The sequence below is a fragment of the Cynocephalus volans genome, chromosome 3, assembly GCF_027409185.1.
Source record: "Cynocephalus volans isolate mCynVol1 chromosome 3, mCynVol1.pri, whole genome shotgun sequence".
NCBI classification, from domain to species: Eukaryota; Metazoa; Chordata; class Mammalia; order Dermoptera; family Cynocephalidae; genus Cynocephalus; species Cynocephalus volans.
The window spans coordinates 1,852,834-1,879,761 of NC_084462.1; the positions used below are offsets into that span (position 1 = coordinate 1,852,834).

General features: G+C 51.3%; 1 protein-coding gene across 1 annotated transcript; it reads left to right on the forward strand.

The window, feature by feature from the left end:
• The first annotated feature begins 1,895 nt into the window (after positions 1-1,895).
• KASH5 (KASH domain containing 5) lies at positions 1,896-24,941 on the forward strand. Its single transcript, XM_063091845.1, has 20 exons — positions 1,896-1,938; positions 5,555-5,659; positions 6,170-6,356; positions 6,826-6,890; positions 8,195-8,261; positions 8,526-8,687; positions 9,194-9,311; positions 9,645-9,695; positions 16,036-16,113; positions 16,388-16,444; positions 16,754-16,813; positions 17,517-17,581; positions 17,747-17,834; positions 18,299-18,421; positions 20,206-20,217; positions 20,868-20,914; positions 22,793-22,838; positions 24,441-24,505; positions 24,593-24,697; positions 24,800-24,941. The coding sequence occupies exons 1-20, from the start codon at positions 1,896-1,898 to the stop codon at positions 24,939-24,941; spliced, it is 1,686 nt and encodes a 561-aa protein (XP_062947915.1).
• Positions 24,942-26,928: the final 1,987 nt, after the last annotated feature.

Genomic DNA, 26,928 nt, shown 5'->3' on the forward strand with positions numbered 1-26,928 from the left:
CCCGAAGTCCTGTCAGAGATGCCCGGAGATCTTGTCAAACCCACTGAAAATCCTATTAGATTCCCCTCCCAAAATCCAGAGACCTCTGCAATTCTGTCAGAGACCCTCCAGAAGTTCAGACTACCCAGAAATCCAGAGACCCCCTTGAAATCCAGCCAAGGCTCTCCTCCCCAGAATTCTTGCCCAGAACTTTTTCCTGCCACGGTCTCCCCATCCAAGTCCCATCAGACTGGCACCTCCCTGGGTCCTTTGGGAGTTTGTCCCCTGAACCCTATCAGAGCTCCAGTGCCTCTTGGCACTTTCACAAGGGACCCTTCCCCACTCAGGTTCCCTCCCCGCCCCCAGTCCATCACCTCCCTCTGCACCCCCCAGGGTTGTCCAAACCCTGGAAGGGTCTCTCTTCAAAAACCCCTTTTTCTAGGACATTCTAAAAGCCGCCGAGAAGTGTTCCCTTAGCACTGCAGATCCTGCTGGCGCCAGGGAGAGCAGGGTGTTGGGAGTACTGAGCAGGCAGGGTGAAGACAGACAGGCCTCAGGCCACCCTACTTGACATTGGCGACCAGTGTAGCCCTGATGGGGGCCAATGTTCAGTGTCATTATTAATAGTGCCCTTTTCTCTCTTGAAGGTGTCCTGGAATGTGGACAAAAAGTCATATGGGCAACCTGGTTATAATGGAGGCAGGACAGGGCATTGGTGGTACACAGAGGAGGGAGTTCCTAACTGCTCCAGGGAGAGGACTCCCTATGGGGAGCTGTGAGTCCAGGCCAGCCCCAGAAGAGGAGAATGCGTGGGGTGTGGACTGGGGGGACCACAGGGCCATCCTGAGCTGGGAACCCATGAGAAAGAGGCATGTGTGGGAAGAGGCAGAACTTCTGTGAGCCATGATGGGGGTGAGGTACCTGGGGGTCAGCCGGTGGAGAGAAAAGTGGCAAAAAGAGGCCAGGAGCTCTAGGGACCACTCTGTGTCACTCCAGCCTGAGGGGTTGGCACTTAGCCCAGGGACACTACGGAGCCATGACAGGCCTGGGAGCAGGGAAGAGATACAGTCAAACTCACATGAGAGGCCAACAGTCTAAAGGGCTAATGTGACAAGGATGACAGTTGCCCAGGGCCATGTGGGACCCGAAACATACCACCTCCTGCAGCCCAGGAGGGAGACCAGAAGAGGGGACATGGGAGCAGAGAGAGGCAGGCAAGGAGGGTATCTCAGGCAGAGACCTGGAGGTGGGAACAAACGGGCCAGTTTGGGGAATAGCACGCAGTTCAGAGTTGCTGGATCATCCTATGTGATTTGTGCCAGGATCTAGGCTCTGTCCCAGGGTGCTGGGGAGCCATGGAAGGGCATTGAGCATGGGGAGGGGCAGGTCAGACTGGAGGGGAAGAATGGAGCCTAGGAGGCCAAGAAGAGGCTGAGATAAGGCCCCACGAGGAGAGGACAAGGCAGGCCTGAGCCTGGGCTGTGCAGGAGAGGAGGGCACAGGGTGGAGTCACTGGGCAGGAGGGACAGGGCTGGGGATCTGATAAGCTGTGAAGAGGAGGGGAGGTGAAGAGGCCACCCTTTATCCTTGAGGGAAAGGCTGTGACCCCCACCCACTAGCCCACTTCCCAGGCCCACCCCCCCCATCTTCCCAGCCAACCCCTCCAGTCCATAAAACAGGTCTGAGCAGGAGCTGATCAAGTCGAAGTGGGGGGTGACAAACAGGTTCTGAGAACCCAGAGCAGCCCAGAGCATAGATGGGGTTGGCGGGCACCTATCACAGGTGGCTGGTCTGAGACAGTTGTTCCCTTGCTTGTCCTTCCAGGAGCTTTTGGAGCCAGTCCCCTTCCAGTCCTTCCCAGTGATAGAGAGAGGCCAGTAGCTTCGCTGGCAGCTGCAGAGCAGTGAGGGTGGCCCATGGACCTGCCAGAAGGCCAGGCAGGTGGCTCTGCTGCAGAAAGTAGGTGCTGGGCCCCTGTTTACCCTATGGGAGGATGGGGAGGGAGCTATGGGTGAATGGGCACCAGGCTGGGACTTAGGGCCTTAGGGGTGGCCAAACCTCTGTGTGGGTTCAGGGTGAGAGGGAGAGAGCTATGGTGGATCAAGTGCCTAATGTGTGCCCGCCCACCTGTCTACCCTTTATTTTATTTGTTCTGAAGAGGCCAGACTGCGTGAGAGCAGAAGCTTTCACGTGCACTGTACCTCTGCCTGGAACGTCCTTCCCCAGTCACCCTCAGGCTCACACCTCCCTCCGTTCAGATCGACGCCAGGATGGCACCTCTTACTTTATGTAGAACAGCCACCTGTGACACTCTCTCCCCTTCCCTGCTTCACTTGTCTTCATAGCACTGACATCTGTCATCGCTTTAGTTTGTCTCCCCCATTACAGCATGAGCTCCCCAAGGCAGCATCTGTTGTATTCACTCTGGTATTCATCATCTCTTGAGCAGTGCTGGCCCATGGAAGTATAAAACAAGCCACATAAGCAATTTCTTTTTTTTTTTTAAAGATGACCGGTGAGGGGATCTTAACCCTTGGCTTGGTGTTGTGAGCACCACGCTCAACCAGTGAGCCAACCAGCCATCCCTATATAGGATCCAAACCCAGGTCCTTGGTGTTCTCAGTACCACACTCTCCCGGGTGAGCCACAGGCCAGCCCTCACATATGTAATTTTTAATTTTTTAGAAGAAAAAAGAAACAGGTGAAATGAAGTGTAATAATGGATTTTATTTAACCTTATAATATACCAAATTAAGGGCCGGCCTGTGGCTCACTTGGGAGAGTGTTGTGCTGATAACACCAAGGCCGCGGGTTCGGATCCCTATGTAGGGAAGGCCGGTTAACTCACTCGGGAGAGTGTGGTGCTGACAACACCAAGTCAAGGGTTAAGATCCCCTTACCGGTCATCTTTAAAAAAAAAAAAATTATTATCCTTTCAGCATATAACCAATATAAAAGTGTGTTGAGATATTCTTTTTTTATGCTAAGTCTTCAAGATCTAGTGTATACTTTACACTAACAGAGAATCTCAATTGGCACTTGTCCCAATTCAAGTGCTCAAGAGCCACATGTAGCCAGTGGCTGCTTTATTGGTTGGTGCTTCCCGAGGGCAATGCCTGACACATAGTAGGAACTCAACTACTGTTGTTGAGTGAATGTATGGATGCAGACCACATGGGTATGAAATCCAGCTTCTGGAGGAAGACACTGGGGTTGCCTCTCTGAAACTCATCTGCTAAGTGGGAGAGCACAGCCTGATGGGGGAGGAGTCTTCCACCCTTAGGAGGGCCCAGTCTGATGGGATATGCAGGGCCCCTTTCTTAGTGGCTTCCAGGTATCCATCAGCACAGCCAGCATCTTTTCTATAGACCCCAGGCCCAGACTCTGGCCTCAGGAGGCTTTCCAGAAAGGCAGGTCAGCAGCAGACACTGAAGTGCAGGAACCAGAGGGGCAGGTTGCTCATTTAGTGACAGACATCTAAACTCCTGCACCAGCAGAGGGCGTTCAGCCATCAGGAACTCGTGGGAAGGGCTGGGCCAGCTCTGGGAGGCTCCTGAAGGAAAAGGAGGGACACATCCAAAAGGAGAAATGGAGACAGAGGAAGGCAAAGGGAAAAGAGACAGAGTGGCAGCAGAGGAAGGAAAGAGAAGGCTCAGGGAACAGAGAGTCGCCAAGATATGGCAAGAGAAGCACACAGACAGAGAGAGGGAAGAAAAAGGGGCAAGGGATATGGAGACAGAGAGGCAGGACATGGGGCAGGCAGAGATTGGGAGAAAGATGGAGAGAAAGAGCCAGAGAGAAAAGTAGAAAAGAGTTAGGGACAGAGAGAGATGAGGACACTAAGGAAGAAAACAAAGGAAAGAGAACAGGAGAGAAGTAGAGTGACAACTTCCTGAGGGGTCCCTGGGAAGGGACTGCAGACACGTGTGATCTGGAGCCAGACCATCCTGGGTTGGACTCCCAACTTGGCTGTCTTTGGTGAGCAGCCCGGGGTGAGTGACTCTGAACTTCAGGGTCCTTGTCCATAACTGGGGAAGACAATGAGAGGAGGAAACCAGATTACAGCTAAAGCCCTGGTCTCCCCTGCCTGTGGGTTCCTGCTCCTCTTCTCAAGGGCCAAACTAGGAGCTTGGGTTCAAGCCAGAGGGGGGGCAAATTACTACAAAGAAGAGTTAGAGGGGTGAGAAAGGGTACTCATATGTTGAATAGCTGACCTGGGGCAAGTTCCTAACTTTGCTATGCCTCAGTCTTCTCATCTCTAAAGTGAGTTTAATAATAGCAGCCGCCCATGGCTTATGAAAAGCACTCAGAAGAGGCCTGGCACCTACTGAACGTTCAGTAAATGTTTGATTCTATTACTGAGTCTCCACCACGTGCCAGGCCTTATGCCAGGACTTTCCAGCTTTTATCTCATTTCTTCCCTTGGAGGGAGGTAGCACCACTGCCATTTTCCAGAGAAGAAACTGAGGCTCAGAGAGGTTGAGTCCCTTGCCCCATGTGCCACCACTCATCAGAGGCCCAGCCTGTGTTGCCCTCTGGGTCTACCTGACCCTGCAGCCTGTCCTCAGTAAGCTGCTGCACCCGGCTGTCCAAGGCCAGGGTATGGAACCTAGAAGGTCACTGCCAATCCTGGGAGACACACTGAGCCAGCCCAGTGGCTCCTGGATTAGAAGATCCCCTCGTATAACATGGAGCATTGACTGAGTACCTACTATGTGCAGGCAGTGAACAAACAGATCCTGGGACACATTTACCTGGAGCATTTACCGAGTACCTACTATGTGGCTACAGCAGTGAACAAGCAGACCCTGGGACACATATTTTGTGTGTGTGTGTATGTGTGTTCTTCACATGCACAGAGCTAACCCTCCCAGCCCTAGTGAGAGGGATCACTCTACCCACCCCATCTTACCAGTAGGGAAACTAATGGTACAAAAGGAGCAGTGACTTGCTGGTAGATGTACAGCCCAGGTCGGTCTGACACACCAGTCCAGCTCCTAACCACTCTCCCACAGCCCACCCTGCCTGGATTGCCCCATACCTCTGTGTCTTGGCCCCTGGCCATGGCCTGTAATGACGCCAGCCTTGCCTTGGGGATGAGGGGAGGAGAGAGACCTGGTCCCAGGGGTGGGCTGGGAGACCGGAGATGCGCGGGCAGGATCGATCCAGGCTGCCCGTGCATTATTGGATTGTTCCTGGCTCCTGGGTCCCTCTTCACCCTCAGCTTCTCCCAGCATCCTCTCTTCTTTGCCCTCTCCCACCCCTTACCCCTCTGGGAGGCTGGAGAAGAGAGGAGGAGTGATCTCAAAGCATTTGTTATTGGGGCAGCCAATTGGACACAAAGGGTTAGATAGCAGGGGGGACTTCCTGGCCTGAAAGATGAGGCCCAGACTGGAGAGAGTGACTCAAAGATCCTCATATTGCTTCCCCTACCCGAAGCTGCCTGCTCTTTCACCCCAGCCCCAACTCCAGGCAGCTCCAAGTGAACTTCCTCCCTTCTGTGGAGCCCAGGAAGCTGAGGACCTGGGGTCACTCATCCTTCTCACTGGTGGGCTGGGCCCTCTTGTCTCCTCAGTGTACCTCTGGGAGCAGCCTGAGGAGGCGAGCCTGGGGACGCTGCTCAGCTTAGAGGAGCAAATACTTAACTCTACGTTCGAAGCTTGTGACCCTCAGAGGACAGGTGGGAGGGGCAGGACAGGGAGCGGGGGGAGCATTGGGGGTGGGTCAGATGGGGGGAGGCATAGGAGAGGGCTGGGGTAAGGCCCCTTCTTGGGGGGTCCTGCAGAAACAAAGTGGGTGTTTGTGGGCAGCTTCAGGAAGGAAGTAAATAAGGAGGTGGAGGCCTTTCAGGATAAGGAAACCTTGAGGGACATTGACAGAAGAGGGCAGGGCTTTGGGGGCCGGGGAGTGGGGAGAGAGGCAGCCACCATGGGCCTGGTGGGGCACAGGTTGTGCTGTCTCTCATCTCTCTCCTCTTTGGTCCACACTGTGAGGTGGAGGTGACTGGGCCCCATTTTGAGGTGAAAAAGTTAACTCAGTGGAGGGGAAGTGACTTGCCCAAGGTGACTCTATGAGACCATGGGGCAGGGGCCACCAGCCTAGCCAGTGATGTCCTGTTCCCAAGCCTCCTCCTGTCCACAACCCCCACCCCCACCTGCCCCAGACTCCCTCACAGCGTGCTCTATCTCAGGCACTGTGGCTGTGGCCCACGTGCTGGCCTACCTGGAGGCTGTGACCGGCCAGGGCCCCCAGGATGCACGCCTCCAAACATTGGCCCAAAGCCTGGACCCCAATGGAGAGGGCCCTCAAGCCACTGTGGACTTAGACACCTTCCTGGCTGTCATGCGGGACTGGATCACTGCCTGTCAGCTGCATGGGTAAGTCTCCCCAAATCCACCCTCCCCTGGGAAGTCTGTCCTAAGATCTAACCTCATACCTGCTTACTGCAGTCAACACCCTTTAGGCCCAGAGACCTTCTGTGATTAGAATGAGGCTGAGGAAGAGAAAAAAGTAAAGACATGGGGTGGGTAGGGTCTGAGGACAAAATCCCTTGGATGAGGAGGCAGAGGGGGTCTGGGAGGCAGAAATAAAAGGGGTCTGGAGAAGGGGAGAGCTTTTGGGAGGCTGACAGAGGCCCCTCCTGGTCTCTTTACCAAACCCAGTCCTTGCCCCTCCTGCTTTTCCATCTGGCCCCAGGCACTTGCCATCTGGCCTCACCTTACTCCCCACAGTGCCTGCTCTCACCTGATCTGGTCCCCTCCTCCCACCACAATCCCCCTGCCTATAGCTGGTCAGGATTGCAGGGTAGCTGCAGCGGGGGCTCTAAGCCTCATCCCTTTGATACAGGGGATTAGAGCTGGAAGAAGAGACCGCCTTCGAGGGAGCCCTGACCTCCCAGCAACTGCCATCTGGTGAGATTGCTATATATAGAATGAAGCAGGCAGGCCCAGGGTCAGACAGTGGGGGTACTTCCCACCTGGGGTAGAGCAAGGAATAGGGTGGGACCTGGGGACCTTTGCTCTAGCTTCAGTTGTGAGTTTGGTTTTCTAGATGCTTCCATGACTGCCCACTTCACCACACCACCCCCCATTCTTCTCCGAGCTTTTGGTTTTTGTTGTTTTTGTTTTTCTGAGGGGATTGTTTCTAACTCCTCCTCCTAACACCAGCCCAATTATAGAGGCTTCCAAGGCCCTGCCCACCTCCGTATTGTCATTGAGCCACCTCCTCCTTACTCTCTATCCCTGCATTCCCAGGCCCACTGGCCTTGTTCTTAGAATGTGCCACATGCCTGCCTACCGCGGGCCTTTGCTCAGGTTATTTTCCCAACCTAAACTTTCCAAACCTTCCTTCATCCTTCACACCTCAGCAAAGGGGAAGCCCTGGATGCCACACGCTAAAGTCCCTTGCTCTCCACGCTCATTCACACACTTACATGCCTTTCCTTTGAGTACGTGGCTGCGGAGGAAATCTGATTATCTGGTGAGTCACCTGCCCTGGTGTTTGATTGGTTGGTTTGCACACCATCATATCCCCAGAACCTTACACATAGGAAGTGCTCCATAAAAAAGTGGTCATGTTATATTTCTCCAGCTTTACAAAAACAAAACAAAAACAAACAATGCAGCTTTTTTGACATTCTACTGAACCTCCTCCCTAAGGCTTGGGGGCCAGGGGAGATCTGTGAACAGAGGAGGGACAGGCCAGCTGTGGGGCCAAATAGGAGAAGGACAGGAGGCAGAGACTGGAGGCTGGAGAGGAGGCTGTGGTGAGGGTCCCGGGGGAAAGGGCGAGGCCTGAGCCAGGTCAAGGCCTCGGCACAATGAGGAGGGGTAAAGCAGAGGGAGTCAGGATAGGGGAGACAGGCCTGGGCTCTCTGATAGACTGGGGTGAGGAGGAGTGAGGGAGCCAGGTCAGCCCAGTGGCTGGGTGGATGGTGGGAAAACTGGGAAAAGAAATGGGTTTGGGGGAGTTGAGGTGCTGCCCAGTGTTGGGTGTAAAGAATATGGGCAGTCGGGAGGTTACCTGGGAGATCTGCCTGAACTCAAGGTAGAAATGAGCAAGAGGCCTTTACAATGGGTGTTACTGCAGTCCTGGGAGCCCACAGAGAGCAAAAGTGAGGGGGTGGAGGCCAGAGGAGGACCAAGCCTAGAGCCCAGGGATACACTGACATTTAAGGCCACCAAGAAGCCCAACACCTTCATCTGTTTCCCTCCAGCACGCCCAGAAGCTGAGGAGCCAGCCAACCTGGAGAGCTTCGGAGGCGAAGACCCCAGACCTGAGCTGTACCTATCTTCAGACCCCTCCCTTCCCTTCCCACCCCAGCCCTGTGCCCTCCATCCTGCTGAGGCCTGGGTAGGGCTAAGGGTCCTTGGGGGAAGTGGGTGAAGGATAGAGGTTTTGCTTATAGCTCAAGGAGAGCAGAAGAGTCTCTCTTCTGTTTCTCTCTCTCCAGAGGAGCCATATCTCCCCACCACCAGCACATACCTCCACCTGGTGAAAGGAGACGGGGCAGTGGGCAGTGACCATGGCCCCTTCCCTACCCCCAGGCCTGCCACAGCTGACCTGCTGAGCCGCCTGGAGGACCAGGAGCTCAGCAACCGACGTCTGGCTGAAGAGAATGCCAAACTCCAGCGGAGTGTGGAGACAGCAGAGGAGGGGTCAGCACGCCTCGGGGAGGAGATCTTGGCGCTGCGCAAGCAGCTTCGAAGGTGGCTGCGCCTCCTCACCCACCCTCCCCAGCACCCCCGCCTCCCTCCTCACAGCCCCCTAGCCTCGCACTCTTTTGCTTACATCTCCTGTTCTGTGTCTTTAACTCTGCACCTGTCTTTTTCTCCTTCTCTCCTGTCTTTCATCTTTCTCTTTTGTGTTTCTCTCTGGTTCTTGCCTCTCAATCTGTCTGTTTTAGTCTGTTTATCTTTCTTTCTAATGTCCAGACTCTCTTCTTCTTCTCTCTCTAGTTCTCCATATCACTGGCCTTTTCCTTTCCCTGTGCTCTGTCATTCTTCATGTCTGTCATAGTCCCCCTGTTTTAGTCTCTCCTACTCTTTCTAGGTTTCTGTCTCACCTCCTCAGTCTTTTAGGTTGAAACTGGGTCTCTGTCCTTCTCTCTTGGGTCTCTATTACCTTCCCTCTGCATCTCTGCCTTTCTCTCTCTCTCTCTCTCTCTCTCTCTTTCTCTCTCTCGTGGCCCATCTGCCCCTACCACCCCCTTCAGTACCCAGCAGGCTCTGCAGTTTGCCAAGGCCATGGATGAGGAGCTGGAGGACCTGAAGACTCTGGCTAAGAGCCTGGAGGAACAGAATCGCAGCCTTCTGGCCCAGGCCCGGCAGATGGTGAGTTCTGGCTCGGGAACTAAGGTGCCACTCCCTTCCCTCTTTCCTGGAGTCAAAGCAACAGAGCCTGACTGGAAAGGGAAAGGTCAGAGGTCACCTGGCTTCCTCCCTCACTCTCCAGGTCCTGCTAGCCCCAGACTTTTTCAGGCCTATCTGCCATTCCTCTTATAACAAAAGAGACCACAGGAGCCATTAGGGCTCCCTGGACGTGTTCCCCCAGCCCTGTTCTTCAATGATCCAGGGCCTGGGTGTGTTTCCAGGGGTGGGAGAAAGAGAAATATGGGGCAAGGAAGCTGGAAATGAAGCTTTTGTCCTCTCTCTGGGGTTGGTCAGGAAAAGGAGCAGCAGCGTTTGGTGGCTGAGATGAAGACTCTGCAGGAGGAGGTGAGTTAAGGCCCAAAGCCCATCTTCACCCCTTCCCCAGTCCTCAGGGTCTTCCTGGCCCTACCCATGCTGATCCCAACACCCCAGCAGCCTGCAATCAAATAACCTCAGCCTGCTGGGGGAGACCTCAGAATCCCAATAGTGTATGAATATCCCTGAGGTCATTATCACACCATGTGAGAACTACTACAGTTGACAAGAGAGTGGGGCATGGGGCCAGCTTTCCTGGGTTCATGCTGAGGCCACCTCTGTAAGCATATGCCAGTCCCTCCCCTCTCTGCACCTGTGTGCTCACCTATAATTGTGGGCAAAACAATGGCATCTCCCTTGTTGTGTTGTGTGAGATTTAAACTAGAGGATTCTCGTAAAGTCTTGGACATAAGGTAGGACACATAGGACATGCTCACTAAAAGTTAACTAGTGTTGTTTATATCAGTACTTTTTCTCCAACCCCCTACTGTCCCCAGGGACAGGTGGTAGGCATGGGTGTCTGTATTTCACTGGAGTGGTTCCTGGACCTTTGAGGGGAAGAAAGAGCAGAAGGGGCCCTTTTTCCTCGCCCAAGATGTGAGGTGTTTAGGGCCAGGAGTTTGGACCCTCCAGACCCTAGGAAAACAGTTGGGTAATACCAGGTGTCTGGGTGGTTTTCTACAGACTATTCCCCTCTTCAAGGACCACCCATCCTCTTTTCATTTCTCTGCAGGGGCTGGGAGGCACTGGAGCCAGCCATGGGGCCTCTTACAGAAGCGGGGCCCAGAATGGCTTGCAATGAGTAGCAGGGTCAGGGTTTGTACTGTCCTTCTACTGCCGCAGGGGCTGCATACTCAAGTCACCCCACTTCTGATTTCTGTCTCCCTCTGTCTAGCTTCCAGGGCAGGGAGCAGGCCCCACCTAGGGAGGCAGGCAGTCTGGCCTGTATGCCAATGGGGGTTCCTGTGTCCACAAGCCCCACAGTCACTGCACCTTGTGAACAGAGTGGAATGCCAGTAAGAGAAGGAGGCGGGGGGCAGTCTGAGGCCACCCCACCTTACTATCTAGGGAGGGTGAAAGATAAGGGGCCAGCATTCAGTGGGCAGCAGAAAGGAGAGGCTGCTTGAAGCTACTCAGTCAGGAGCACTCTGTCCTGGTGGGTTTCCTCCTTCACTCTTCCCCAAGACTAAAGACCTGATGGGGCTGAGCATAGAGCTTGCTTTTGGAGAGTTGAGGTGAATATGTGGGAGCAGAGATGATGAATAGCCCAGGGCAGTGAATGGTGCACCAAGAGCAGGGTTGTGTGGAGAGGCTTTGGCCAAGATTGCCCCAGCCCCTCCCCTTCAGGCTGGAAGTACAGCAGGGGCTGGGGAGCTGGAGGACTGGGGATGCAGGATCTCGGTTCTAACCTAGATAGCCCCAGAGCTGGCCTAGTTTCCCAAGTTGTGCTTTAGAGGACAACTGGCTTCCTGCCTTCTTCTTCTGAGACAGCAAGTCTGGGAAGACCTGGAGGGAGTGGGGTTACCCCCCATCCTCAGTTCCTGGCAGAGACTGAGACTAAAGGATCACCTAATAAAGACCCTCCAGGCCCAAGAAATATACATATATATGTATATCTGTATGTGTGTGTGTGTATATATATGTGTGTATGTGTATATATGTGTGTGTGTATATATATATATTAGTATTTTTCATGGCGAAAAGGACATAGGCTTTGAAGTCAACCTTAGTTCAGATCCCATCTCTACCACTTATATGACAGGCAACCTTTAGGTATACAACTTCTCCTTTCTAAGCCTGAGTTTTATGCTCTAAGAACTGGAGAGAAGGGTATCTGTTCAGTAGGGTTGTTGTGGGGATTAATGACAGCATTTTGCCCAGGGACTAGCACATCATATGAAGAGACCCAGTTCAACCTCATGTTTAATTCAAGCCCCATTCGATCTGTGACAGAAAACTTCATCCTACTTCTTTCTGGGTCTACCTAGTACTTCTGGTTGAAACTAAAAGTCCTCAGTTGACAATGAAACTTGTCACCACCCTACCTCAAGGTAGCATCTAAATTGCAGGATCCTAGTGCTCCAAGAGGCATCCCATCCTCACTCAATGTCTGTCCTGTCTGCTGTTCACAACACTGATGTTCTTTGTCCCATCCACTTCCCAGCCTTTGTCATTGCTGCGTGCTGGCATCCATGGAGAAGCCTGCATTGCCTTTGAATCTCTGGATGTGCATTCCTCCTTGCGTCTGCTGGTGGCACTCCCTTATCTGGGCTGGAGCCCTCACTCAGTCATTTCCAGGGCCATGGAGGAGGTTTGGCTGCTTTCCTATGAAAGCACATAAGGACCTAACTGGGCCCTGTCTGCCTTGACTCCTCACAAGAGCCATCTCTACTCTATTGATAATCGCACACACTGGTGATTCTGAGACAGCTGGGAAGGGAGTACAGTGCCTTTCTCAGACTTCCAGACTTCCCAGGGGCTCTGTGATTCTACTGCATCCATCCCCTCCTCCCCTCACAGCTGACCTGGGGCTTGGGGATGGCTCAGGGCCCATTTTCAGTATGTTGCTCTCTTCTCTGACTCTCCTACACCCCTCCCCCAGCTGTAAGGATCTCTGCCCATTCCAGGCAGATCACGTATTCCCCCCAAATCTCTTTGTCCTACACCAGCACTATGTCTTTTACATTGAAATCCAAAACTTTTCTGCTATTGTCTAGCTCTTCCATGAAAATTCCCCCCCTTGGGGCAATGGGAATCTCACAGCTGGGTGGCTGCTGCAGTGTGAGACATGAAATACGGACAGGATGTGATGGTTTCTTCCAGAACATCTCTTTTTAAGAATGAGGAAAAACTTTCCCTAAAGCCCCCTGGCAGAACCTCCCTGCTTAAAGCTCATTGGCATCCAACCATTATAGCCAAACTACTCCCTAGCATGGGTAAAGTGGCCAGTGATGGGCCCATAAAACTTTCAGTTCCAAGGAAGAGAACACTGAAGAAATGGCAGCTTCAATTGCAGGACACTCGTTTCCTTAACAAGAGGTTTTGAAGGAAGTGGTCTTTGGGTTAAGTTTGGTGACTCACTGGCTTGTCTGCCTGTGGCCATGTGATCATAAATGGCTGCATCAGCTCCTGACCTCACGTTTTCTTTTTTTTTTTTAAAGATGACCGGTAAGGGGATCTTAACTCTTGACTTGGTGTTGTCAGCACGACGCTTTCCAAGTGAGCCAACCGGCCATCCCTATATAGAGATCCAAACACATGGCCTTGGTTTTATCAGCACCACACTCTCCCAAGTGAGCCACAGGCTGGCCATCTGACCTCATGTTTTCATTCAAAGCAGGACAAAGTGGGGTGAGGGGGCGGATGCTCCTCTCATGTCTCTCTTTTCATCAGAAGGAAAAGCTTTTCCAGCAGCCCCTCACTCCACCCCAGCAGACCTCTCATACATCTCACAGACTGAAACTAGATCACATAAAACCCCGGCTGCAAGGGAGGCTGGGAGAATATCTGACCTTTTTCATCCTCTAGAATGCAAGGTGAAGAATTGAGGAGTGAGAATGGCTGCTAACCAGCTGAGAGTCTCCCTAATCTGCCCAGATTTCCATCTTGATTCACATCCAGGACTGGGGCTGGGACCCGTCTGCCCTGAGATGTGGAGAGTGGATCCCCAAAGAAAGCAGAAGGAATAAGCAGGGTGAATGGCAACCAGTGGTTCCCTGCCTCCTCCATTCCTGCAAGGCTCGCTGCCAGTTGATGTGCCTCGAGCAGTGCCTGGGACATCCTAGGCACTCAATAAACTGAAGCTATTCTTGGTTCCCTCCTCCACCTTTCCCCTCCCCAGGGGAAAGCTGCCTACAGAGCATCTATAGATTGAGTCCTCAAGTTACAGTAGAATAATGCTGGAGTATCAAGACACAGATACTCTAAACGTCCAGGCAGCCATCCTATGGAGAACTTACAGAGCTGGCTCAGGTAACTGCAGAGGGAGGTAGCAGCTGAGTTAGCCAATCAGGTTCCTTGCTGAGTGGTCCAGGATCTGGCATGCGAATCCCTACCAGATGGACAGATGTCAACACAGCACTCCTGGCCCATCCTTCCTCCGCCCTTCACCTGGCAGCCCAGGCCCGCTGAGACTGAGAGAGGGATGGTGGCTGATGGAAGACTTGGAGATGAGCCAGATGGAGAGAGGGAGGAGCTAGCCTTGGTATCCCCTGGGGCGCTCAGAGGAAGGGTATGGTAAAAGGAAACTCTGGACTGCCCCCAAGCCCCAAAATGCATTCCGCCAGTGACTGCCTCACTTGAAACTCAGTGCAACTTGCTAGGCTTTTGGTGACCAGAAACTTTAGACTAGAATTTGAGCCATTTTATTCTCAGGTCCCATTTTGTAGCTGGCGTGGGATGGCTTCTCCTGGCCCCATTGTTTTCCCAGATAACTCTCCTCACCCTTGAAGTCTAAGCACTACCCCCTCAGGAAGACTCTCAACTGTGCTTCCATGGTGCCCTAGGCCTCATCAGAGCCTTCCTCACATGGTAACATCTGCTTCTATACCTCTAATTGTCATTATCATCTGCTTCTGCTTCTCCACCTCTAGTCTATGAGCTCTTTGTTTCTTTTGTGTCCCCATTCTTACCCAGGGCTGTGTCTGGCTCAGAAGAGAGTCTGAGGGTTATAAACACAGGATTTGGAATCACACAGATCTAGGTTTGAGTCCAATTACTCACCATGTGATGTTGGCCAAGTTAGCCTCTCTATTCTTCAATTTCCTCTGTAAAATTGGGGATGATGATGCTATTAACAGTAAGATAGCCAGACGTGGCATTCCTCCTGAATGGCACACCACCTATGAAGTCTTCTCACCAAAAAATCGAACAACAACAACAACAGAAAAAAAAAATTGAACAAGAGTCTGGACAAGGCCCTAGATCTACACACCAGTATATAGGAAATAAATGAGGACGGAAAAACGTAGTGAATGTCACCGCACAGAACAAGAATACAGTTGGTCAAATCCAAATGCACCAATTCTACAGGACAAATGACCTGGTTTCTTCCACAAATGAAGGTCCTAAAAAGTAGCAGAGTAGGGTGGGGTGGGGGAGCAATTACTGTTAGATTAAAAGAAATGAGACATTTTAACCAAAAGCAGTGGTGGACCTTGTCTGGATCTTCATTCAAACAAACTAAATGTAAAAACACATTTGAGACAAAATGAAAGAAGAGCACAAACTGGGTATGAGACGATGCTAAGGAATTATTGTTAATTTTGTTAAGGGCGATAATGGTATTGTGGGTTTGCTAAAGGAAACAAATCCTCACGTAGGAGATAAATGCTGGACTAGCTACAGGTGAAATAACATGATGCCTGGGATTTGCTTTAAAGTAATCTAGTTAAACAAAACAAAAAATCTGAAGGAGAGAGAAGAAACAAAACTGGGAAAATGCTTATAATTATTGAAGCTGGGTGGTAGATAATATGGATGATGGGGCTTCAATTATACTGTTCTTTTTACTTTTGTGTACTTTAAAAAATTCATAATACAAATTTTTAAAAATATTTATGTAAATATGTATGTTATATATGTATTTAACATTTATCAAACATTTGGTATATATGCTAGGCACTGCTGGAACTGTTCTAAGTGCTTTGTGCTCTTTAACATTCATTACCATGTATTTGCACGAATTACCACCTGTGTGACCTAGGGCTAATTGTTCAACCTCTCTGTGCCTGAGCTGCCTTTTTGTTTAAAATGGTGGATAAGAAATAATCCAGCAGGGCCAAACCAGTGTCTCACTCGGGAGAGTGGGGTGCTGGGAGCGCCCGCAGCCGCAGGTTCGGATCCTACATAGGGATGGCCGGTGCGCTCACTGGCTGAGCGCAGTGCAGACGACACCAAGCCAAGGGTTGCGATCCCCTTACCGGTCACAAAAAAAAAGAAAAGAAAAGAAATAATCCAGCAAAGTGCTTTGTAGGTATTAGCAATTATTATTAGCTCATCTAAGCCTCACAACAACCCCATGAAGTAGGAACTATTTTATCTCCATATTTATAGATAGGGGAGCCACGCACATGGAAATTATAGCCAAGGTCTCACTAGGATGGTTGGAGAAATTAAATAGGCTAAAACAAAGTGCTTAGCATGAGGCCTGACACACAGCTTGGCACGCATCATGTGTGTGGCAAATGTCAGCTGTTAATTTGGGGGTGTTTTTGTTTTTGTTTGGAGTGGAGGGTCAGTATGGGGATCCCAGTCGATCTTGGTATTATAATACCATGCTCTAATCAATGAGCTAACCGGCCAGCCCTAACTGTTAGTATTAACATCACCGTTTGCTGAAGTGAACATGACCAGCCTTTTCTTCTTCCAGAACGGGAAGCTGCTGGCCGAACGGGATAGAGTAAAGAGGAGGAGTGAGGAGCTGGCAATGGAGAAGAACACTTTGAAGGTGCCACCCCTCCCTAGTGCCTGACAACTTCCCACCATCCCCAGTGCCATTTTTATAGTGTCAGCTACCAAGGCCTGGTGAGAGCAGGGGTCTTTGATCAAGCTATCAGGCTCCGAGGGCCACCTAGGCAGTTCAGCTGAAATCTTCTTCCATGCTGCTGATGCCCAGGGACATCCCCAGAGATTTAGGAGAGGCAGAGGGGGCAGGCCGGAGGGAGGGCAGGGCCAAGGGGAGTCCTGGGAGGCCAGACAGATGGACGCTCCTTCCTTGGCAGCGGCAGCTGTATGAGTGTGAACGCCTCATTTGCCAACGGGACACCATCCTCTCTGAGGTAAGGGGAGTGGGGAGGGAAGCAGATCTGCTTTTTGTGTGCAGCTGCTCTAGTCTCCTACCCCAGTCCCTTCCTGGAAAGGGAAGTCCTGCCTGGGTCTGGTCTCTGGATAAGCAACCCAGAGAGGTCAGAGTTCAGAGGGCTTCCTCAGAGTCACAAGCATGACCCCGCAGGATCTGGAAGCCCTCTGCCTGGTGCTCTCCCTCAACCCTCACCCTGCCCCTCAACCCTGAGCCAACCCCCACAACCACCAGACTTGGTGTCTTTGGGGGGCTGGGCCTAGTCTCAGTCAGCTCTGGGATTCCCCAGCGCACTCGCCATGCAGAGAGCCTGGCCAAGACCTTGGAGGAGTACAGAACGACAACCCAGGTAACTCGGCTGCCCTGACCGCCCCCAGCGGCCCTCTGCCTGGCATGGCCCTCACCACTTCTCCTTTGCCATCTCTGGGATTTCTGCCTCTCCTTCCTGTGACTCTTTTTGTCTCTGTTGATCTTTTTTAGAGTCTCCACATCTCACTTCTTCCATCTCTACTGTATGATTGTACATCTGTCCTTCTCTGTCTCTTTTCCTCTTCACTTTTTCTCCCTTCCTTTCTCCCTCTTTGTATATCTCTGTCTTCCATTCAGTTTCATTCTCTGTGGGTGTCTTCTCACTGCTTCTCCCCTCCTTATCTTTCTGTTTCTCTGCTGGGCTCACTGGGGTTCTTGCCTCTGTCTGTGTTCCTAGATGTGCCTAGGTGACTCTTCTGTTTGGCTCTGGTCTTTATGAATATCCTACACTCCATGTTCCTCTTGCCTCTCTGTGAGTCTGTCTCTCATTTTTCAATGTGTCTGCCTCTGCCTTCTTTCTCTTTATTTCCCTGGCTGTGGTTTACCTTTTGGGTTCCTGTTGCTCTCTGTCTCTCTTTGGCTTCCCATGTTTCTGTCACTGCTTTCTTCCCCTTGTCCCTTGGCGACACGTCTGGGAAGCCCAAAGAAGTCCAGAAAGTGGCGAGGACCTTGGAAGAGGAGCCCAGCAATGGAGGGAATAGGTAAATGGAGAGTCAGGTATCCTCCCGCTGCCTCCTTTGCAGGAACTGAGGCTGGAGATATCACGCTTGGAACAGCAGCTGAGTCAGACCCATGAGAGGCCAGATGAGTGAGTGGAATTTCCAGGGTGGGAGGAAGCAGGAAAGGAGCCCAAGGGCAGGGAAACCCTGGCCTCCAGCCCTAAGATGGGCAGGGCAGGGACCCCAGCATAGGCTGACTGACAAGTGGCAGGCAGGCATGGAGGCAGTCTTCCCCCTCCTGACTGTGTGGCCAGACTTCCTGAAGGAACCCAGGCAAGAAGAGTGAGGTGGACCAAGCTGCTGCCCCCATCACTGGGCTTGGAGATTGAGGCCATTCAGCAGGTGGGCCTAGCACCCTTGGGATACACTGGAGGCCAACAAGGCAGAAACCCCAAAAGTCTGCCCACTCTGACCCTCACACCCAGTCTGTTCCATGGCCCCAGAGCTCTGGGCAGTCGGCCCACTTGAGGAGCCCCCTAATTCACATTACTGCCAAAGAGGCTCCCAACCAAATATCAGCTCTTCTCTAACTCCCTACCTCAGATCCCAGTCCCAAACCCAATGTCAGCCCCAGGCCCATGCCAGGCCCAACTCTGACCCAGCCCTGATTCATACCTACACTGTTTCTCCCCACAACCATCTTGGCCCTTAACCTTGTCAGCCCTTAACCCAATCCTTGGTCCTGGCACCAAACCCTTCCCTGTTACTGCTTCCACCCACTCCCCAATGCCACCCAGCTTCACACCAGCTTTTTTTTACCTCACTCTGGCCCTTCCTGACCTCAGAAACAACTTCTCTGCTCCCAGAAACAAGAAGTGGCAGCAGCTGATCTCTCCAGTCCTCTGTGTGGAGTGTGGCGGTGGGAGGAGGTTACCAATGAGACCGATGAGGAAGCTGAGTTTCCACCTGAAGCCCCAGCTGGGGGACAGGTGAGCACAGGAGGGGATCTGAGACCCCAGGAGCCTAGGAGCTGGGTAAGGGATCCAGAACTCCATGTGCCACCTGGCTGGCTGGTTCACTCACACCTTTGCTTGTTGTCCATTCGATGAGCAAATGTTGATTGAGGGACAACTGTGTGCTGGACACCAAGCCACAAGCCAGACAGGACACAGTCCCTGCCCTGCCCTCTATACCTGCTAGTGTGGTAAACAAAAGCGAACAAAGCAAACACATAAATTGCACTGTGGCTTTTTGTTGTTTTTTTTGTTTGTTTTTTAGAAGACACTGTCAAGAATCACCTTATTTAAAATTGTACTATTGTAGGAAGGTAATAAGTTGTTCATTCTAACACTATAAGGACACATTGAGCATTTATGTTTTGAATATGAGGCACCTTTTAAAAAAGCTTTGCAAGCTCACTATGAAATCTTTTTTTTTTTTGGTGGCTGGCCAGTTCCCTTGACCTTGGTGTTACAGTGTGCTCTAACCAACTGAGCTAACCAACCAGCCCTCACTATGAAATCTTGAATTCAGCAATAACCATTGTTTTATGACTTCCATAATTACCTGAACAATGTTTCAACATAATTTGAAACTGAGACAAGTTATCTTTTTTACAACTGAAAAATGAGATTTTAATCCATTAGTGTTAAGAATTCTTTTTTTAAAGAAAATGTTGTTAACAGCTCTGTAAACAACACTGTATTGTCTTAAAAACTATAGACTTCAAAGCAGTTTGCCATTCTTAAAGGAGGAACTCCTTTCTCTGATCACCTTTTCCCCAAGTTGAGAGAAGCTTCTGTGTTTCTCTTTGACAAAAGTGCTTGTTTGGTTTCTTATTTAACTCTCCCACTATCTCTGTGAGGTAGGCATCCTCATCCCTCATCCTGTTCCTCATGGGAAACTGAGACTCAGAGAGAGATCACATGTTTACGGTTACACAGCTTGTGGGGGGCAGAGCTGCAACCCTCAGATGAAATGTAAGTTAGAGTTCCTGCTTTGAGCTCTCACATGCCACCAAGAGACAGGCCTGTCAAGAGGAAGACTGACCTAGACCTCAAGGTGCCACCTGCGCTGGGTCCAGGGGATACAGCTGAGTCACTCATGCTTAAGGCCTGATAGGAGAGATCATGCAAATGGGCCACCCCAGGGCAGGATGATCATTGTGCTAGAGGTGGGGCAGGCCCTGTGGGAGCCAGAGAAGGGGTATCTGTGTCAGGTGGGAGATTGGGGGAAATATCAGAGGGAAACTGACACTGGAGTTTATTTTGAAGAAACAAAGAGAGATGTTAATTGGTTCAAGGAAAGAAAGGCCTTCCAGGCAGCAGGAAGAGCCTGTGCAAGACCTTAGGGGCATGAAACTACATAATACACTCAGGGAGTGCAGGGTGGTTGGGGGAGACTAGTGAGAGATGAGGCCAGGGCCAGATCATGAGAGGAATTTCCTGTCAAGCTCAGAGACGGTACTTTTCTCCATAAAACCACAGGAGGGCTGTGAGTAAGGAGTGGCAGTGTCAGCTCTGAGCTTACAAAGACTCCTCTGGAGCAACTGGAGACAGGCCAGTGAGGAGGCCTGGGCAATGGGGGATTAAGCCTAAGCCAGGTCAGGACCAAAGGGATGGAGAAAAAGGGACAGGCAGAGAGAACTGGAGTGGAGGGACACAGCTGGGGACAGATGGTCTGTGGGAGCAGGGTGATAGAAAGAGAAGAGATGAAGAAAAGACTGAATTTATCTTGTGACCTGTTGAGATGACATCCTGAGGGAAATCCACAGAAAAACTTCCAGGTGGACTATCAGAGGCAGTTGGGTGCATGAGGCTGGAGTTCAGGGAATTTATTTAAAAAACAGAGTCAAGTTGGTGGTTGAGATCTTGGGCAAGGATGAGATGTCTCTGAGAAAACAGAGAGGTACCTGAGTACTAAGAGAGAGTAGACCGGGATGGCCCACGACTGGGAAGGAGAGGGAGGTTTGGAAGGGAAACACTGAGCTCCTTTGGGCCCAGGTGAGTGTGAGAGATTTGTGGGACATCAAGGGGCCTAGGAGACCCAAACTCCTGGGTCCTGCAGGAGAAGGGAGTATGGTAGAATCAAGAACAACCATCCAGTTTCAGGCTTCTGCTCCTGGGGACATGATCAAGCCATCTTTGAGTAGGGTGACACAAGAGGACGGCAGGATATAGAGGAAGGTGGTGAATTCACACGCAGGTTGCAGCCCAGGAGACCTGTTGTATGAGGGTACTTCAAAAAGTTTATGGAAAGATTTGTTTTATCATCTAATTCTATTTTTTTACAAATATTTTGAAGTACCCTTGTATATGGGGTCTAGGACTAGAAGGAGAGAATGGGCATTGTTAGTGTGGGGGGCATGACTGGAGTCCAGAGAGAGGGTTTTGAGTGAGAAGAATGAGGGGAGACATAACCTTTTTGTTTCCACAGGGAGAGCCAGCACACCCTGGAGAAGGAAGAAAGGAGCCATCACTGTGGTAAGGAGCTTGTTCCTCACTGAATCATCCCTCTACCTCAGGGTGACACTTTATTGATGGATGTTTAGAGTACAAGGACTGAAAGAGCCCTGAGGGAGTCGTGTGCCACTCATTCATTCATCCATTCATGCCTTCCCTGAGCAGACTCTGGGCTCATGAACCAGGAAATGATTCAGACGTAGCCTTGCCTTCAGCATCTCAGGGTCTAGGTGGGAAACATCCTCTGACCCAGGAGGAGATCTGGCACCTGACCCTGCCTGTAGGGAAGGTTTCCCAGGGAGATGATACCTAAATGGGGCCCTGTAGGAATGGTGTTAGTACAGGAGACTCCTAGACAAGAAGACATGGTTGTTAGGCAGAAGAGACAGCTTAGTCTCTCAGTCATTCTGTCACTGATCACACCTCTACCAATGCCTCCAGGGACCCTGGGATGAATGAGACCCAGGTCAGGCCCTTGGAGAGCTCCCAGGCAATTGGGAGATTATCTGGGGCTCTGGAATCAGGCAGCATGGGTTCAAATCCCAGCTGAATTACTTCACGGTAGGGCTGGTGTGAGCATTCAGCTGTATGCCATGGGACCCCAGCCCTGTGATTGTTATGTGATTGCTATGAGGCTTCTGTCCAGGCCTCTGAGGATATAGAAAGCACAATATCTGGGTCCACCCTCCTCCAGGGCCTGCCTTGGGGCCTCTGGTTTTCTGTGGTGCCTTCCTCTCCCTCTCCCCTCTTTCAGGCTCCCTGGCTGTGGCAACTAATGAGGCTGCCTACCGTGGCCTCTAATTGGACTTGTCTGGGGAAAGCTGAAATTGGGCAGGATGAAGGCTCCAGAGCTATGACCTTCCCCTGCATCACTTGGGAAAAGAGGGGACAGGGACTGAAGAGGAGGGCGTGGGAGGGAGGGTAATGTGCCATCCGAATTTCCAGAGGGCAGGGGCAGTATGATCCACAGGTTAGGAAGCTGGGAGTGAGGGAGGTAGTGAATACTGTGACCCTAAGGTGGCCAAGGGTGAGGCCTTGGACCTTGAGAGGGGCTGGGAGACTAACTACCTGGGTCCTGAGTAGAAGTTTCAAGGGATCAGACAGCTGTGTGTCTGACTGGGGCAGAGACTGGGGGTCTACAAGCCTGGATTCCTTACTGGGTGGTGGTTGAAGAAACAGCTGTGTCTCTGAGGGTGCTGGGTCTGAAGCTGGTGGTGGTGGTGGCTGCAGGGCTGGATCCCTGGTCCCTAATGAAGGCAGTGCCTGGTGGTGTGGATGAGAGGCATTCAGTCTGGGCAGCTTGAGGCCTCAGTCCCCAGAGAGACATATCAGAGACTCAGAGAGCTGTGACCCTAGGAGGGACAGAGGCTGGCGTTGGCACACCTAAGAGAAATGATTTGGGATAGGGGCAGAGCTCAAGTTGGATTTTATGGGTGGGGAAGTCTGAGCTGGAATCCCAGTCCTCAAAGAAGACCCAGTAAGACTGAGGCTCATTGAAAAGGACACAACACACTGGGCAAGAATGTATATGGGGTGGGGGGAGGCACTTCTACATATGCCCTGGGGTCTCAGAAGGTTCTGACTCTGTCATTTTGGAGGGTGAGAGAGTGAGAAGCCTCAATTCCTGGCTGGGGGAACAGCTGGGAAAGGAGCGACTGGGAAAGCCAATCTGAGATGAAGAGGCAGACCCCCTTACCATTTTTGAAGTCACAGACTCTTTTGAGTTTGGTGAAAATTCTCCTAAAAAATACATGTTCAGGACACTGCCCCCTCAGGCCCATCCACGATGCCCATCTGTGTTAAGACCCCTGCTTTAAAAGTTCCTTCCAGCCCCATAGCAGGCAGAGGGGACAGGCAGAGGAGGAGGATGCTTGCAGCAGTGACTTTGTTGGCCCTCAGGTTGCCCAGAAGAGAGAAAGAGGAGGAAGCAGAGAACCAGGTCACGGTAGGCAGTCCCCAGCATCCCTCCCCAATCCCCACCTACTGCAGGCCTGGAGAGGCTGATGTCTCAACTCCTCTCCAGCCCCCACCCCACACCCCCACTCCTCCTTGGGAACAGAAAGAAAAATCGTTTGGCCAAGAGATAACAAGGCCCTTGCTGTAACTAATGAGAGTGGATGGTGAGGTGGGGGGAGGCCTGGAGGTCAGTGAGCGGCCAGAATGTTCCCGGGGGAGCCCCCAACCACACACAGGACTGAAACTGCCATACCACAGGCTTCACAGATGTGGCTACACCCCCGGATTGCATAAATGCACACGCACACGCGCCCACACACTGAAGGGAAGAGGCTGGCCCTCCTAGCTAGTCTCAGAACTCCCTTGGGGGCACAGCACCCCTCTGCAGCTCCCCTGCCTGGAGCCACACACGCTGGCTCCTCAGATCCTTAAAGGGCAGTGTGAGGTGGAAGTTATAGTTCTGATTCTCAGGCAAGGAAAGGAAAAAACAATGTGGTGAGGAAAAGTGAGGAGCCCATTGTCCTCAGCTAAGGAACGCAAGAGCTGGGACTGGAGTCTGACTGACTGTGTGTCAGGCACAGTCAGTCGGGGCACTTGGGAGTCTTCAGGTGCAAACTGGCCCAGATGACTGCCCTTGAGGAAGCTTAGCTCCAAGCAGCCTGGCCCCAAAGCCCAACTCCTCCCCACACACCACACTCCCTTCCGCAACAACCGGGGCTCCTCCTCAGCTTCCTCATGGCTAACAACAATAATCTTTAGCCAGCTCCCAGCATGGGGATGAGGGTTTAGGGTCACATCATCATATGCCTGCACAGTAATGGTGGTGATGAAGATAGTGCTTGGGATTTGTGTTCTGTTTTTATTTATTACTGTCATTGTTATTTTCATCATCATCATACATGGAGCAAAGGTGTGGGGGTGGGGGAGGCTGGGACCTCTAGAGGGGAGGGCCTTCCAGAGAGACATGGGGGGTGAGGTGGTAAAGTGGATTGGTCCTGGACCCTGGAGGAATATTTGGGGCTTTAATCTTCAAGTGCCTGCTGGTTCTGGCACAAACAGAAGACAGGTTCTGATGAGTGCCCCATTGCACTAGGCCCCAGTGTCTGAGAGGATGGGGTCTCTGACCTCAGGGATCTTAGATACTTCCAGAATCAAATAGAAAATGGAGATGATGATATTGAATAGCTTACACAGTTATTGAGCACTCACTATGTGCCAGACAGTCTTCTGAGCCCCTCTCTCCCCACCTTTTTTTTGGCAGGTGGCAGGTATGGAGACTCAAACTCCCCATTTTTTACTGCATTTATTCATTTAGTCTCCATATTAACTCTATGAGGTAGGGACTGTCATCGTGCTTGTCTGGCAGATGGGGAAAGTGAGGCATGGAGAGGTGTGGTGACATGCCAAGGGACATTCAGCTGGAAGATGGCAGAGCTGGGAACCTAACCTAGCAATGTGTCTCAGAGAAGCTCACCCACTTAACTCCTGTGTTCCACTACCTTCTATGTGGTCTTATGTCCAGTTGGCTGACCTGAGGGCCTCTCCCAATCCAGGACCCTGTGTCTCAAATGTGTCTCCTTTGTCCTCCCAGGCCAATACTCACATCACTCTGGGAGACTCTCACACTCGAGACATCCCAGGAAGCCCTCCTGAGAGGTAACAGGACCCACAGGGACTGGGAGGAGACTTGGGGGCAGAGAAAAAGTCCAGTAGTGATTCCCTTCCCTTCTTTATCTCCAGCAGCCCTGCCGAGCCCCAACTTCAGCAAGCCCTGGTGCCTGTGATGGAGCTGGTCCCAATCAGGAGGAGGCCCTGGGGCCAGCTCTGCCTGCCCCTTCATCAGCTCAGGTGTGCCCCCAATGAGTTTCCAAAAGAGGAAAGGTATTCAGACAGTGGAAGACCAGGGGCTTCCCTGAGTCCCACCCTAAACACTCTCCACCTCTCCACCAGGGTCACTTGGAACCCACTAATCCCAGCCCCAGTCGTGGGCCTCCTGCTGCTGCTGCTGCTCTCTGTCCTGCTGCTGGGCCAATCCCCAACCCCCACCTGGCCCCACCTCCAGCTCTACTACCTCCAGCCCCCGCCAGTGTGAGGTGCACTTGCCTTCCCCCTCAGAGCAGTATTTAGTTCAATAAGTCCCTGGGGATCTTTCTACTGTTATCCCCATTGTTATGCCACCGTTACTTGGGCTTACCCCACATACAGTACACGGGGATCCACATCCCTATATTGGGTTTTTATGTGAAGTCTCTTTATTTTTTAATGTTGGTGACTACATTTCTTAACAATAGCAAAGTATGCCCTGTAATGGATTGAGCACTAAGGATTATTTTCCTCACAAAACAAGTCTGGAGGAGTGTAGCTGTGGGCCCCCAGCTCAGTCTCAGCAGCCTCAGATCAAGGGTCCCTCTTGTCACAGGACACACTCAGCTCCTGGCTGAGGCTCCACAAAATTTGATACCAGCCATACAGGTCTGGCTGCCTGCCCCCAGACAAAAAAATAAAACAACCTAAGAGTCAAATGCTGGTGAAAATGGAAGTGAGCTTTTATTCAGAAATACCAGTGACATGAGTAGAGATGTTAGGCTAACCCATCTCTCCAGTAAACCTGAAGGAGAATGGCCAGGCTAAAGCCATTTCAATGACTCAGGCTTACCGAGGGGTTTTTAAAGAGGGGGATGAGAGAATGAAACGTGGGAAATGAAAAGCAGGAAGGAGGGGCACATGAGCAGCAAGGGCTTCATGCAAGGTCTCAGGTGCAAAGTCTTGCCAAGACTCCATCTTGTTTCTGCTCCTGTCCTGTCATCTCATGGTCCTGCTGGAGGAGTGGAATCAGCATAGCTTTATTGATGTCTTCCTTGGTTTCCCAGTGTCTGGATAGTACGTGCAAGTCTACAGCTTCAGGCTGGCTGGAAAACAACTTTACATTCATGTAAATAATGTCATCTTGCTCCATAACTAAGGTTCAAAATATTAAATAACCATGGGAAAAGAAGGAACTCAGAGAAATGCATGCCAAGAAAAAAAAAACTGTATCTTTTAACAGTCTTTTAGAACCCATGCAGTTTTAGGTACCAACATGGCTTCAGTCCTGCTCACTCCAACATTGATTCTTCTGGCCCTTCTCTTATGTTCAGGGGATGGCAGTGGTTGTAGCTTCCTACGTCACAACTGCAAGGAGAAAAGGACATGTTCCTTCCTTTCTATAAAGAAAAGCAGTAGCCTTCCCAGAGCCACCAGCAGACTTGTGTTTATATCACTTTGACCAAACTGTTTGGCATGACCATTCCAAGATGCAAGGAAGGCTGGCAGACCTGGGAAGCCAAGTGCCTCTCCTGGGATTAGGCACATTGCTGCACAGACAGAATTTGTTAGTAAGGGTGCATTTTGGAAAGGCAGATATAGTGCCTTGCCACAGCAACTCATTCAAATTATGGAAAAACACTGCAGGGCATGGACCCAACAAAACACTTTTGGGGGCCACCTACAGACCACCAGTTTGCAGCCTCTCAGGTTCCTGCCTCAGTTTGTATTGCCAGGCTGCTTTGAAAGACTCCTGGACACCTCTTCTCCCTGATCTCTCTCTCCTTCCTACCTTGTCTACATCTCTACCTTGCCCCACTACAGGGTTCATCCTGCCACCACCCCATGGGTAGGAGCCATCCCAAGTCAGTAATGGGCAATCTTTTATCTCCTTTAAAATGTATTCAAGGCCAAAACCCCTCACTCTTATTAATATTAACCATCTTCATGTCTTAGCCTTAATGCATTACTATGTTATAAGCTCCCTCTCTCCTGGAGTAAGCCTGAGTAGACAAGAGGGGTGTAGAAGGAGATGGAGAACCCCACCCTAGTCCTAAAAATTATATTATTGGGCACTTACTATGTGTCCTGTATGCAGTCCATGGTACTGGAGTTGTACAGGGAATGTTCCAAGCTTTGTCTACCTCATAGCATTGCTGAGAAGATCCAGTATGCCTGGGCTCTGGCACTCCTATGTAAGTGACAAGAGCTGGCACATAGAAAGGCTTGCCCCAAGGCAGGAGAGTACTGTTCTAAGCACTTTCAGATATTTATTT

Excerpts from the sequence above, each read along its gene's own strand:
- KASH5 (XM_063091845.1), top strand. The coding sequence starts at position 1,896 with ATGGACCTGCCAGAAGGCCAGGCAGGTGGCTCTGCTGCAGAAA. Across the intron at positions 9,696-16,035 it reads TGAAGACTCTGCAGGAGGAG|AACGGGAAGCTGCTGGCCGA; the intron begins GTGAGTTAAGGC and ends TTCTTCTTCCAG. Across the intron at positions 20,915-22,792 it reads AGAAAGGAGCCATCACTGTG|GTTGCCCAGAAGAGAGAAAG; the intron begins GTAAGGAGCTTG and ends GTTGGCCCTCAG.